The sequence below is a fragment of the Syngnathus typhle genome, linkage group LG20, assembly GCF_033458585.1.
Source record: "Syngnathus typhle isolate RoL2023-S1 ecotype Sweden linkage group LG20, RoL_Styp_1.0, whole genome shotgun sequence".
NCBI lineage: Eukaryota > Metazoa > Chordata > Actinopteri > Syngnathiformes > Syngnathidae > Syngnathus > Syngnathus typhle.
Window position 1 is genome coordinate 2,947,212 of NC_083757.1, and position 13,503 is coordinate 2,960,714.

The 13,503-nt window shown below is 45.0% G+C and overlaps 1 protein-coding gene across 3 annotated transcripts; it reads right to left on the minus strand.

Moving 5' to 3' along the window:
* Positions 1-1,426: 1,426 nt before the first annotated feature.
* snx13 (sorting nexin 13) lies at positions 1,427-11,653 on the minus strand. 3 transcript variants are annotated; one of them, XM_061266935.1, is made up of 25 exons: positions 11,404-11,652; positions 8,847-8,959; positions 8,677-8,779; positions 8,517-8,606; positions 7,833-7,954; positions 7,638-7,756; positions 7,421-7,525; positions 7,260-7,348; positions 7,093-7,176; positions 6,864-7,002; positions 6,692-6,780; positions 6,469-6,568; positions 6,210-6,403; positions 6,025-6,129; positions 5,790-5,960; positions 5,646-5,715; positions 5,084-5,226; positions 4,886-4,993; positions 4,693-4,803; positions 4,454-4,615; positions 4,315-4,386; positions 4,079-4,224; positions 3,911-3,979; positions 3,728-3,840; positions 1,427-3,509 (listed from the first exon to the last, which is right to left on the minus strand). In XM_061266935.1, exons 1-25 carry the CDS (start codon positions 11,449-11,451, stop codon positions 3,274-3,276), a joined length of 2,901 nt encoding a protein of 966 aa, XP_061122919.1. In that variant the 5' UTR covers positions 11,452-11,652; the 3' UTR covers positions 1,427-3,273. The 3 variants fall into 3 exon arrangements, 2 of the variants coding, with proteins under 2 accessions (XP_061122919.1, XP_061122918.1); XM_061266934.1 differs by having other exon boundaries at positions 5,084-5,262; XR_009710653.1 differs by lacking the exons at positions 1,427-3,509; positions 3,728-3,840; positions 3,911-3,979; ... (1 more) ...; positions 4,315-4,386; positions 4,454-4,615 and having other exon boundaries at positions 4,772-4,803; positions 5,084-5,171; positions 11,404-11,653.
* Positions 11,654-13,503: the final 1,850 nt, after the last annotated feature.

Consider the following 13,503-nt stretch of genomic DNA (forward strand, 5'->3'; position numbering starts at 1 on the left):
AACAAGTGACCCTAAGGCAGTGCTTCTCAAATAGTGGGGCGCGCCCCCCTTGGGGGGCGCGGTGCTATTCCTGGGGGGGCGCGTGTGACCCTGGGGAACAGGCTTTTTTTTTGGCAGTACTAGAATAAAGTGTAATTGCGCGTTTACTACGGCAGGGAGCAGTGGCGCTCTCATTGTTACTTCTGTCACGTTTGCGACAGTGCAACATTTTACGACTTACAAGACAAGTTAGGATAGTCACGGTGGGGAGGGGGGGCGCGAATAGTTTTCTTCTTGCTAGGGGGGGGGCGTAACAGAAAATAATTGAGAAGCACTGCCCTAAGGGACAAACATTTGATTATGGAGGAAGGACTGATGGATGAACAGATAGATGGGTTGTATTTGGCATATAAAATGTAAAATACACACATATAAATATATACATAGTATACACAATTTTTTAAAATATATAGTCTATAAATATATACATTATTTACACACTACAAAGCTAGTTTTCTAGTTATAATGGTTCACGCATGTATTTCTGACCTTCACCACCAGAGGGCGAGAGCAGTTCGAAACATTCACCGATCATCTATTCAGTTGCATTTACGTGTAAGTGTAATTTTTGCCCCGCAGCATGGCTAGGATGGTAATACATCGGCAATGTTCATGTTTGTATTATTTAATCAATCTATCGTTCAAAAACACCGAGCACGAGAAGCGGAAGTGACGTTATCCAACCGCTTCGTAAAGTACTTCCGGGTTACTTGACACGGGTAAAAACATTGCGAGCAGTTGGGAAAACGTAAGACAAGTATAGTTGCGAAAACGTGATAAGTATAGACAAACTCCGTACGTATTCTCGCTGCATGTCCTTTGTTCCCAGAACCTTTAAGAAGCCGACACTTGTATTAAGTTCCCAATCCCCATAGCCGTTAGCTTTAGCATACGTACCTCAGCAAAGATGGCGACACCCGAGGCGCCACCAGGGGAAAATGCCCCAATGTCCAAGTCCATGCAGACCTTCAAGAGCTGCTGGAGCTGTCGACTCATCTGCGGCAGTGGTCTCATCCTATCCGGAGCCTATGTTTTTAACGCCGCCCGCAAAGCGATGCGCCTCGGCGGGCCGACCTCTATGGGAACGGTCGCCCAGATTACTTTCGCTGCAAGTGAGTAGCAATGTAAATGTCAGTTAAAAAAAAAAGGGGGATTTTGAAGTGACAGTTATTCTTATAATGACCAGGTTTGGCCGCGTGGGGAATGGTTGTCATCGTTGACCCTGTGGGGAAAAGCGCAAAGGAAGACGTGAGAAGAGAGGAAGCTTGAATGGTCTCATTGCACTACATCGATCGGCCTGTGCTACCGGACAGATTATATTGACAGCAACACATTGCAGGCAATCAATGTCATTTCATGAACTATTAAAATACATCATACACAGTGCTGTCAGTTAGTCAGAGTTACCTTTTATTAGTGCTATACTGATGTGAGCAGTTGCTCTCAAGGGTTTGTCGGTACGCGTGATGCAAAAAAAAACAAAAGTTTCACTCGCTTAACGTGATCATGACATTCTGATTGTTTTATAGATTAAAGTAGAAAATAGAGTTGACAGTACATGTAGGCACACTATTGACGTTTTGATGTATCCTGGATTTGAGTGAAATAAACTTTCCTGAATGGAGAGGTGTGCAATGTTACAGGTGACATCTCACTATGGGAACTGACGATTTAGTTTACCAACCAATCAGGTGCTCCATTCAAGCCAATGGGAGACCCTCGACACACACTTGCTACTGTAAATGCTCATGAGCAGCAATTCCACTTGTCTTGGGCTATTGGAAGAAAACGGGATGGCGCCTGTCCCATCCTAATTAGCAAAACAAGCTCGTTCGCTAATAAAAGGTAAATCCTCAGGGGCAAAACGTGCCCACACCCTTTGGTTAAAAAAAAAAAGAAAAAAAAAGTGACTTATAAAACAAGTCTGTAAATGAAACATACAATGGAATGTTAAAGTTGTAGGGCTAAGAAGGGAGAAATATTTCATGTTTTTTTTTTTTTTTTTAAAGAACATGAATCTGTTTTACTATATGTACAATAATTCAAAATGCACATGCGTCCAAGAAAAGTAATATTGCACAAAATTTAAGACCTGCTTGTCTGCCGTCTAAAAAGTGATTCGGGAATATTTGTCCACATCGAGAGGAGGATTCAGTCACGTGGAAGAGCTTCTTGTCAGTTTAAACTGCGGATGCATTGTCTTAAGGCCGACTCACTTTCACAGTTGGACCACACGCACACATTTGCACAAAACACACACTAGCACGGAGAATACATTCATCGACGTGTATGGAAAGCCATCGAAGACATTCAATATCCTTGATATTCACCTTAGGGTTGAAGTACTATTTTGCTTAGTAGGGACAATTTAGTTGGACTAGTAGAGTGAGGGAAAACAGCACTAGGTGACAACTGCGCCTCTCAATTGAATGCATATACACACGTATATAGGAATATACATACCGTAAGGTGGATATCCATGCTGTCGAATAAACGGCTTTCCACAAACGTGTATTAAGTGTGCTTGATTGCATGGACTGCTGAGCCTTAACGTGCACACACAAACACACCGTGAGTGAGGTCATCATTGCATCATTTTGCTTCAAATGTCTTCATAGAGCACAACAATGCGAGCTTTGGTCATCTGGGGTCAGGGTGGGCAGTTTGGGGGGGGGGGGGGGGGCAGGACTTGAGGTGTGAAAATAGGAATTTAAAAATAAATCCATTCACCCTATCTTTGTTCAGTCACTTTTAAAAAAAAAAAAAAAAAAAACAGCGCCTTGTTAGCCAGTGCTATTGACATATTTGGTTGCTATGAACACAAACGAGTGCAGCTTTTGCAGTTAAAAATGTCTACAGCATTTAGAGGGGAGGGGGCGAGTCGAAGGTAAGGCAAAGGTGAAGGTTGATGCTATCGTCCTGCAGTTTAAAAACAGTACAGTACTCGCGGGCCACCAGGGGACAGCACTGACTGGCCCAGTTCAGCAAAACTCAACGAAAAACATCCAAACATGAATGGGGACTAGAACGCTGTCAGGTGGGATGCGTATGTGTAATGAAATCCATCTTATTATTACTTGGAGTGTTTTCAATGAAAAGACATGAGGGCTTCACACTTTAAAGTTCACATCTTATAAGCCCCTTCCCCCAGTGTCATATTTAGCTCTTAAGTCTGTGCCGTGTGCGCATGTGCGTCTACTTTTGTCCGTGTCCATCTGGCTCGGTCCACTCGTGTCACCTTTTGAGGGAAGAACCTTTGAGTTTGTGGCCGTATCGATGGATGCGTGGCGAGCGGGAGTGCAGCTTGACGAAGAGTTCGGGGAACCTGTACTGAGGGAACATGGTTTCCAAGAAGCCCTCCAGGAACACGTAGACCAGCCGCCGGTTCATGGGCTGGTGCTGGAACATGTCGAAGACGCGCAGGATGCCCTTGCGCGTGGTTTCCGCTCCAATGATGTGCTTCAGCTCGTCTGTGTGGGCGGTGACGACAGAATGATGTCTCCATTTTTTTTTTTATACACGTTTTGGGATTTGAATTAAACAGGTTTCAGGCAAAATGTTCTACTAGCAATCGTGACTAGATACTATACGTTTGTCTCAATTGCAGAGTGGAATGTTTTTGTCAGTTCCTGAACTGGTATCATTTTATAAATAGCTTCGTACGTTTTGTGTGTGGGTGTGTTATCACCTGGCATGATGCCCAGCAGACTAGTCTTGGCAGCGACTCGCGTCCTCATCCGGATGCTCTTGTCCCGACGGGGCGGGGTCTCGGCCAGAATACCGTTAGGCCAATAGGAGTCTCTGTTGGAGGTTGGTATTTTGGAAAGAAAAAAAAAAAAAACTGCGCCTTTGGGTGTCTAAAAAATGTTACCTGAACTTCTTGACGTATTCTGCCACCTGCTCTGGAGACGTTAAGTAATCCACGTGGTCCACAATTTTCCTATAGGCAAAGCAACAATGAAGTTGGGAAGGTTTATGACAGTTTAAAGGTCAAACTACCTTTCAGCAAGTTTTATATGGTCACATTGAATGGACAGACCTGTTGATGGTGTCACCATAAGTGGCCCGTATGAGCTGCTGCAGCAGGTTCTTGATGTTCCTTCGCAGCCACTGGTTCTTCTCCTTCAGGTCGAACACCTCGTCCATCAGCAGCAGCATGACGCGCAGCGGGATGTTGTCGTCCACCTGTTTGAGCAAACACAGGACGTGACATATTTGCCCCTACCCCAAAAAAAAATAATAAATCACGGCCAAAACTTGAGCATGGCCACTCGCATTGTCGTCCAGTTGTGCGGAGACTCGACAGTGTTCGGGGTCAATGTCCGACTTGGGAAGAAGAGGCGGCACCTGGAAGAGGAGAAAATTGTCACATTCGTCCCGATAAGAGCAGAAGTACGGTGGTGACGCCAAGCACCTTGAATATGGACTGCTTGATGTCCTGGCCCAGTCTTTCGGACATGCGGCCCATGTTGTCTGACACTTTGTTCATGCCCTCGGCCAGACTGTCCGGGAGGGACTTGACCGCGTTGGACACGTTCCTCATGGAGCTCCGCAGGGGGTTGACAAAGGTGTCTATCTGATGTGTGAAAATCATTTGTGAGTTCTTGTCTGCCATGTGCATTGTATTTTATACAGACTATGAACGCTTGTTACCTTGCGTGCAAAGTCTCCTTTGCCTTTGTTGTAGGCTTTGTTCTCTAGGAAGTCGTAGACGTACGGGAGAAGAGTTGGGCACCCTTTCACCATCTCTGGGTTCAGCAGCAACTAAATCACACAATTGATTTTTTTTTTTAATGATGGGCATAAATATAACTTGATGATAGTAATATATCAAGACTAATAATACTTGTAGGTAAGCATTGAGGTCTTTCTTCCGTTTCTCCAGGAAGTCTCTGTCCATGTTGTTGAAGGTTTTCTTCCCCGGGAGCTTGAGGATAGACGTCAAGTTCTCAAACTAAAAGTACAACAACGCAACATGAGCTCCTAAGAAATGTGAGCTAAGAAAATAAATAAAAACACAAGCAAAAAAAAAAAAAAAAGAGACCTGCTCAGTGATCCTCATATGAAAGTCGTGAAAATCAGAGTAACGCCGGTACGTCTTCCAGCAGTCCTCGCTGCCGTCCAGGTGACGTCTGAATACAGTGATGGCGTAAAGCGCGTACGTCTTCCCATGCTCATTGCACACACCTGCGGCAGCCCAAAAGCCGGGAAGACCAGCGTCAGCTACCCCACCCGACAATACACCACCAGGGAGGGAAGGCAATGGAGCGGCGGTGGGTGGTTGGGTAAAGGACACAAAACATGCGGGTGCGATGCGTGCGCCGTGGAGGGAGATGACGGGGACAAATTGGCAGGACAAATACAGCGAAGGAAAGAACAGAAAACAATGAAAGTGATGGGAGGAGCAAAGAAAACAAAATGGAGCTTGGTGCAAAAAAGACAGGTGACAAATCAAAAAGGGGCTATCAGCACATTAATACAAAAATGAGGCTGATTTTACACTGCGGGTCAAATCATTTTTACACCACCAAAACCAAATTGTGTCACTGGATGATGTGAATCCAGCCTTAAAGATCAGAATCTGGTGTGTGTGTGTCTGTGTGTACCCGTATCAGAGATGAAAGCATGGAGCTGCATAGATTCATCATGGCAGGAGTTGGTCAAGTCATCTAAAGACTGTAAAGACAACAAAACGTTACATTGACAGCTGTATGTGGCCATCTCACGAGAAGAAGTGAGGACTCCCTCACCAGGTTAATGCTTCCTGTCGGGGAGCCATTGAAAGATTCGCCGTCGCCGTCATCAGAGCCGCGGTAGCTGGGCTCCTTGAGCATGTCCAGTTCCGCCAGCATGCGAACGTAGAGTGGGCTCTGCTTGAAGGACGGGTAGTAGCGCTCATCCCTTAGCATCATGTCATAGACCTGAGGAAAAACACCATCGGTTTGGGTTTTTAGCGTCACCACAAGACAAGAAACGATTTAATACCTTTCTCTGGATTTCATCAAATATTTCCGGCGTGGGATCATCTTTCTCTAGCTTTTCCCCCAGGCGTGTTATCGAATCCTCGTCTACTTGAACCCTGGGAGATGCCTGCAGGGAGAACAAGAACAGCAAGCTTGTCAAGTCAGTTTGTTGATGGCATTATTATTTTTGGCAGATGATTTTTGGACCTTGTCAGAAAGGTACTGCTCAAAAACTCCCAGTGCAGCTGCCCTGAGGAGCCCCTTGGTAGTGTTGGGTTGCCTCTTGCCATCTTTCTGCCAGCACTGCATGGCTTCCAGCTGCTGCTGCGCCGTCACCCTGTAGCCTTCCACGGTGAGCCAGAAGAAGAGCTCGGCCTGGGCGCCGGCCGCCTGCATGAAATCTGCCATAAAAAAATCTCATTAGCCCACAAACGTTGAGGAATGGGGACATCATTGCTGCATTTACCCATGAAGAACTGCAGGGCTATGTTGTGGACGAGGATATGATCCAGCGGGATGACGCACAGCTTGCCGAAGTTGGCCGCAAGCTTCAAAGCGTCCACCTCCTATATGGGGGAAGAAGGGGCAAAAATCACTAACATTGATGAAATGACAATTTTTACAAATAAGAGAGTTTTTTTTTTTTTAAAGGACCTATTCAGGGTTAATAAACCAGACTCTATTCCTACCTTGCCAGACTGTAGTCTCTGGATCCTGGTCTCGCACACCTTCTTTACAAACAGAAGACTGTTGATTTGGTTCTTGATCACATTGATGTCTAAAAGCACAAACGAACCACGCAACACGACTTCAGGATTTATTTGGGACTTATACTAGCTGCGACGGAATGACATGGCGCACCATCTCCTGCTGTGTCCAACGAGCGCAGGTATTGCAGCTCCTCCATCACCTTGTCCTTTACGGCCTCCAGCTCAGCAGGCTTATCTGTCAGTTTCAGGATGTTCATGAAGGCTTCGTAGTTACAGCTGGAGTCTCGAATCTCAACACACACACATGAACACAAACGCAGTGTCACACCATTTCGTTAAATACAATCGCTGCAGCCATCGTAAAAAGGTCAAACTGCTACCATCCAGATGACAAACTGGTTGATGTAGTCTGGGTCACTCAGCTGGTTGACGAGAGGAAGCAGGACTCCGCGCGCCAACACCTCCTGAAACAAACACGTATGCAGCTGGGTGAATTCAGAACGGTGCCGTTGCTTTGGAGACCTGGCTTCTTCGAATGCACACTCACTCTTAAAAAATATCTCATGTTCTTGTTGTGGAAGTCTCCAGGAGGTAGTAACAGATACAGAAGCAACTCGCACAAATCTCGAAGGAATCCTGACATAAATAACGTCAAAACAAAAATGTTTATTTCACAAAGGGATAATACCAAGACGTGAGTTTGTTTACCTTCTTCGTCCTTAAGAGAAGTGCACACTACATCTCGACAAATCTTCCTTTCCATCTCCACTTCGGCCTCGAAAAAGGAGTCGATCAGCTCCTCTGTTATGTCCCCTGTCCAGACAACACGCTTCAGTCAAACATATTGCACTTTGTCCTTGTCATGAACTACTATCAAACCAATTTGAATGTGCCAGTCGGTCACGTGTAATAATTACATGCTTACTTAGTTTATCCTCTCTGTCCGGGAGGCGATCCTGAGCTTTACGAAAGACACGCAAATGGGTGGCAAAGTCGTCCACCAGGCGAGTGGTGAAGTAAGGCTGCCAGTCCACTTCTTTGGACCTTGATGTAAGACACAAATTTTTTTTTGATACATTCCCAAATGTGTGTGATTTGCTGCTGAGTGTGTGACTCGTACCGCGTGGAGAATTGGACGAGGGCGTTCTGCAGCGTCTGTCTGATCTCCAATAAGAAAGACTCATCCTCGCTCAGAGTGTAGTACCAGTACTGGATATAATCTCTCAAAGCAAACTGGATCACCTGAAGGGGGGCAATTGATGCTTGAATAAAACATTTCTGGAAAAGGCAGTACTAGCACATGTCAAACTTGACCTTGTTTGTGTGTCCAAGTGAACCAGCACAAGATAACAATTGTTCCTTTATTTATCTCTCTCCCGCTCTCTTTTTTTTTTTTTTTTAGCCCAAGTGTCATCTGACCGTCACAGTGCTGTGTCACCACTTAATGCTGCTGGCCACGCTGCTTGAGGAGCACAACGCTCTGACATGATTTCTAACCGCCATCATCCACATGCCCTCATTTTCCCATTGCTTTTGCCTCGTTTGACTTGCAAAATGTTTGCATATAAAGTGCAACTTACATCAGCCAAGAGAGATAAAAAAAAAAAACGAGTACACAACACAATAGACTCCACATGAGCAAACCATCCTGAGGTTAGAACGGCTCATGTGAGAGTTTAAAGTTGCTGACGTGGACAAGCTGACCTGTCACACTGCTCCCCAAAAAAACAAAACTGCTGCTCAGCAAAACCGTGAAGCACGTTGCATAGTTGTGACCGCTTTATTGCACTGTATTGTCACCAACCTGTTGCAGAGGCTCATCTATGAAACTCGAGCCAGTCAGTCGCCTGTCGATCTTGATGGGCTTCATCTCCAGCTTCATCTCATCCAACGTCTAACCAAAAAGACAAAATCATTAGAGGAGAAACTTGCGGACATGTAACACTAACAGGGAAAAGGTTTACCTTTGGAATACCAATAGGTGGGGGCGGCAGGTAGGAGTGCTCGCACCTCTCCAAGTATTTCTCGGAGTTGATCTTCCCGTACAGCAGAGTGACCGCAAAGCCACTGCGGAAAGAAAAGCCCAGTTCAAATTGAACATACGGTACACGTGAAGGAAAGCGTGTCGACTCACCCGCCAATGAAGCAGAGGATATAAAAGGCCAGGTAGAATATAGCAAAGGGTCCGAAGGTGATGAGGAACAGCACGACTCCGAGACCCCCCCATCCCCAAAAGGACAGACTGGCCTAAAAAAGAGACCCAAAAAAGTCAGCGTCAACAATGTCAAGTTATGAAATGGTCTGAAAATGACTGATAAACAACATGACAACAAATTGTTTCATTTTTAGACAACATGATAACAAATAGTGCATTATTTAGCATAGTTGGGAAAAAAAAGGACTATTGGGCATCACACTAAAAAGGAAACAAACATTTTGGGAGCTCATGACCAAACATGAGGTTAAAATGGTTTTAGACAAAGACGTGCGAACTTGCATTTGTGCATCGTCATAAGCCACTTCCTATATTGTTCCTGCTATTGTCAGTGCAGGAAACAAAGCTCTCACATCCCAGCAAGTCAGTCTGCTGGCCCACAAATATTGAGATCTGAGTTTACCCGATGTAAGTCTTTTTAAAGGGAGTCTCTCTAAATGTCCAGGGTGCAGCGAGTGCACAAACAGGCTCGACAACACCTCAATCACACCTAACAAGTCAAGGTATGTGGAACTGGGAAGAATACAAAGAAAGATTTGTGGTCAATCTGGTTAACCGCAAATGGCACATTAAACAGAAACAAAGTGAGATATTTCCATGACTGTTTCCATTTTCCAAACCTGTTTGCTGGGGGTAACAGCCAAAAGCTTTCAACATCGACAGAATCTGTCACAGCTCCATTTTATAACCACTACAAAGAAGCACGTGACATCAAGTCAACAGAAAGCTGGAGTGTCCAAAGCATTTACTATGCATGTTGTGTGGTTCAGTACCACTTGACTGAAACGTGACACTCATAGTACACAAATGCTCTGGGCCCACAATGCACCGACCGAAAGATGCAAATAACTTCGGCCTGCTGTTTTTTGCTTTAGAAATTGTCACCATGGGAAGCACAATCATTGTATGAAAAAGACCTATTCCAGATGTGTAACATGAGCCACGCTTGACGTCAGCAGCGTGGAGTCTTATCAGCAAGGCTGCCTGTGATGAGATGACGGCGCCGACGCTCGGCTCGCTCGGAAGCGAGATGATAACCAGCCGTGCGAATTTTGACAGCTTATGCTGGGTTTAAAACATGAACCATCTGCTCCAATGATTAACACCCAAGCCTGGTCGAGAACACATGGCGACACATCACTCGCGCGACCAAACGCAAGCCTGCTGATGGAGAAAATGCGGGGCTCAATGGGAAATTAGCGCTACCCCATTTAGCTTGAACAACGCAAAATCAGCCGACGCAATTCACATTGTACCAACAATGTTATGGCAAGTTTTTCTATTTAATATAAATGGAATGATTGACTCTGCCAGACAAAAATAAGTCACTCTGTAAGAATACGAGAGGCCAGCGGGGCGGCCGCTACAACATTCCTGTGCGTGTGATCTAAATGCTAATGGTCCGCTGCCACAAAGCGAAGCATTACTCAGTTCATTCCTGACACACTTGAGACACTCTCATGGGTGGCTGCAGCCCTGATCAGCGTGGTCATTAGGCAGCATGTTAGCTTACACCATTAAAACTGGCCGGTGGGAGATCCCCAGTTAATGCTGGAGAAAGTCACAGGGATGACTGATCATGCCTAATCCATCCACAAATCCATTATGCAAAGACTTGACATGTAGGCCAGGAGGAGAATCTCGTGAGCTTGAAAAGCATTTGAAGACAAATATGAAACAAAACATAATATTGATGATCAAACGTTCAAACATAGAGCTTAAGTTACAAGGAGGTGGACGTGGACTTGAGCCGTATTGAGGAATGATGACTCGAGACCACATCAGAATGTAGTCTGGGTCACATTCTTGGCCTGAGCTGGATGGAGAGACAAACGAGCTAGCACGCTGCCATTTTCAATTGTCTCATTCCTGTGTGTGTCGTATATCACAGAGTGCTTGACAATTTCAGGAAGGCTTTATTACAGCGTGGTGACCAAACCCTTTCTGTCTCAGCTAAAATAAAAACTTGCACATTGCTAGTTGGATGTTCAGTAAGGATAAGTTGTTAATCTAGAAATTGTATGACTGTGACCAAGTTCAAGAGAAATTGGATGTGACCGAATCCTTAAACTACCTCTCGGATGATACACTTGTGGGTTGCGATGATAGTCAATCAATATGAACCGTGTTTACAAGCAAGCATACAGCTGGTCCCACTGGGTGGGAATGAATCAGTGCACTCGTATCTAATTGCAGAGAAGGCACATGCCTTTCGGACACTCATGATGAAATCCAGTAACACACAAAACATTAAAGACACGGCCAAAACGTCACATAGCATCAACTCGAAGCTGCCACTTGTGACTTGAAAGTCGAGATGCTAAAAACCACATTACAATGAGATATTTGAGGCCAATCAAAACTTGGAAAATAAAGAAGCTTCACCATTTCTAACAGCTCAAATGGTTTAACAGTCGCTCACAGGAGTTGATACACAACTCACCTGTCCAAAAAAACAAGCCAACACCCAGCTCACCTGTATTCTGTGTGATGCCGAATTTTTCCGTTCGTGGCCGTTTATCATAATACAAACACTCCCTATCTTCAATAATTACACCGAGCTAATTTCAGCCAGTACGAATATCCCAAGATCATGGCATTAGCGTCGCGTTATCTTTGTAATCCCGGGTCGAGTGCTACTTATAGCAGACAAGCCTAGCAGAAACACCGAGACTGTCTGTCCGTCCTCTCCCGTGACAATCTCGTCTGTGTGTGTGTGTCTGTTTACCTGCTGCGCTAACGCCTAGCCGCCTAGCTTCCACAACCTGACAAGCATAGGCTGAAGCTACTAAACTCTGAGTAACACGCACGTCAGCTGTAACTTACCTCTGTGAACATTGTTCAAAAGGCGTCCGGAGGCCTCGGTGAACCCCGCCACGTCGTAACACGCGACTGGGACTGTTTTCTTCACGGTTAAAAACGAACGTATTTCCAATCTCCGCTTTCGAGCGTCGCCATGTTTGCGAGGTTTACGTCTCGAGTGCCCCGTTTGCGGACGTCGCCACCTGATTGGTAGGAGCGTGATGACGTGTTCACACGCCCGTGACTGACACACGTACAATCACGATTGAACCTATACATAACATTACAGGACAAAAAAATAAAAATAAAAATAAGACTGACTTTGACTTTACATTTTATAAAGCACTACATGAGATACTGAACAAAATCATCAAGGCCAGTGATTATCAGTGATACGAGTATCACTAGTAGTGTGAGGGCTCCCTCTAGTGGTCCATAAAATCTCTGACCACTTACAGTCTAGTTCAGGGGTGGGCAAACTACGGCCCGCGGGCCACATCCGGCCCACGGGACCGTTTAATCCGGCCCGCCAACCCTGAACAAATTGTATTATTAAACTTTTTTTTTTTTTTGTCATTTTGCCTGCAATGACTGCGTTTTCCCAGTAGATGGCGAAGCGCTCGCCTGCGCATTTACTACCAGAAGCCGTGTCAGAAAGCTCGGTGCACACTCACAAGTGCGTGTACGTACTCAGTAGTACGGACTTGGCGCACTCTCGCTCTATTCGTATCAGTCCCGAATTTAGAGCGTGGGCTTTGACGACAGCATTCTTATAATTCGCGCGCTGAGCTTTCAGATGCAGTTTTGCGCTAAAGCCACCCACAAACCTTCCCCTGGAATCCTTCCATTAAAATGAGTGGCCCGAAAAAAAGAAGTGAGTGCCGAATGTTAAAAAAGAGTGGCCAATTTGGCTCGACGTACGCGACGTGACGTTCAGCCACATGAACGTCAACATCAACCCGTCACAGATCAAGGTAAACGGACCAACACCTCGGATCTCGCCTAAGAATTGCCACAACAAATTTTACTCCAGACTATGACGCACTAGCAAAAAAGGGAGACCAACAACACTGTTCCCACTGAAAATGAACGGGAGGCTCTCAAGTTTATTGTAAAAAAATGCATTTTGAATATGATTTGTACACATAGCAGGGATTGAAACTAGCGACCATTCTCATTTTCAAACAATGCAGGATGCTCAAGGACATTGATGCACCACCTATTTGCGACTAATCTTAACCTGTAAAGTTCTTAAGGCTTACTTTAAGGAGGTGTTTCCCGTTTCCTCACCTCTGTTACCAGGTGTTTGCGAGTTAAAACTCTGCTCTGATTTTCAGATACCCCTCACCGTGTTGCTGTTTTGATTACTTTATTTGGATGTATGCTTTCACCGATTCTTCAAGATGATATATTTGGTCAGAATGTTTGCCGTTTGATGTGATCTCATAAGATAAACATCTTTCATTAATCTGACCTGCAGGCACTGAAGTGATGGAGATTGTTATTCATAATAACAGTGTCGTATTTCATGAGAATCACTGATAGCAGTTTTTTAGTGAATTATTATTTTTTTAATGCTGTTAATAAATGCATTTGTTTTCAAAAAAATTGTTTGGAATATCCATGCTTTACTACCTACTAAAGGCCAAGATCTTTTATGCAATGACCTTTACAGGTCGCTTATATGACTTCACACAACGCCTACGTCCATCTGCTCCTGGTCCGGCCCTCCGGTCCAAATTTAGAACCCAGTTCGGCCCGCGAGTCAAAAAGT

Coding starts and splice junctions, on each gene's coding strand:
- snx13 (XM_061266934.1), bottom strand. CDS start 11,451: ATGATAAACGGCCACGAACGGAAAAATTCGGCATCACACAGAATACAG. Junction 4,804..4,885: donor ACCTCAATGCTTACCTACAA/GTATTATTAGTC, acceptor TGTGTGATTTAG/TTGCTGCTGAACCCAGAGAT. Junction 3,841..3,910: donor GAATACGTCAAGAAGTTCAG/GTAACATTTTTT, acceptor AACCTCCAACAG/AGACTCCTATTGGCCTAACG.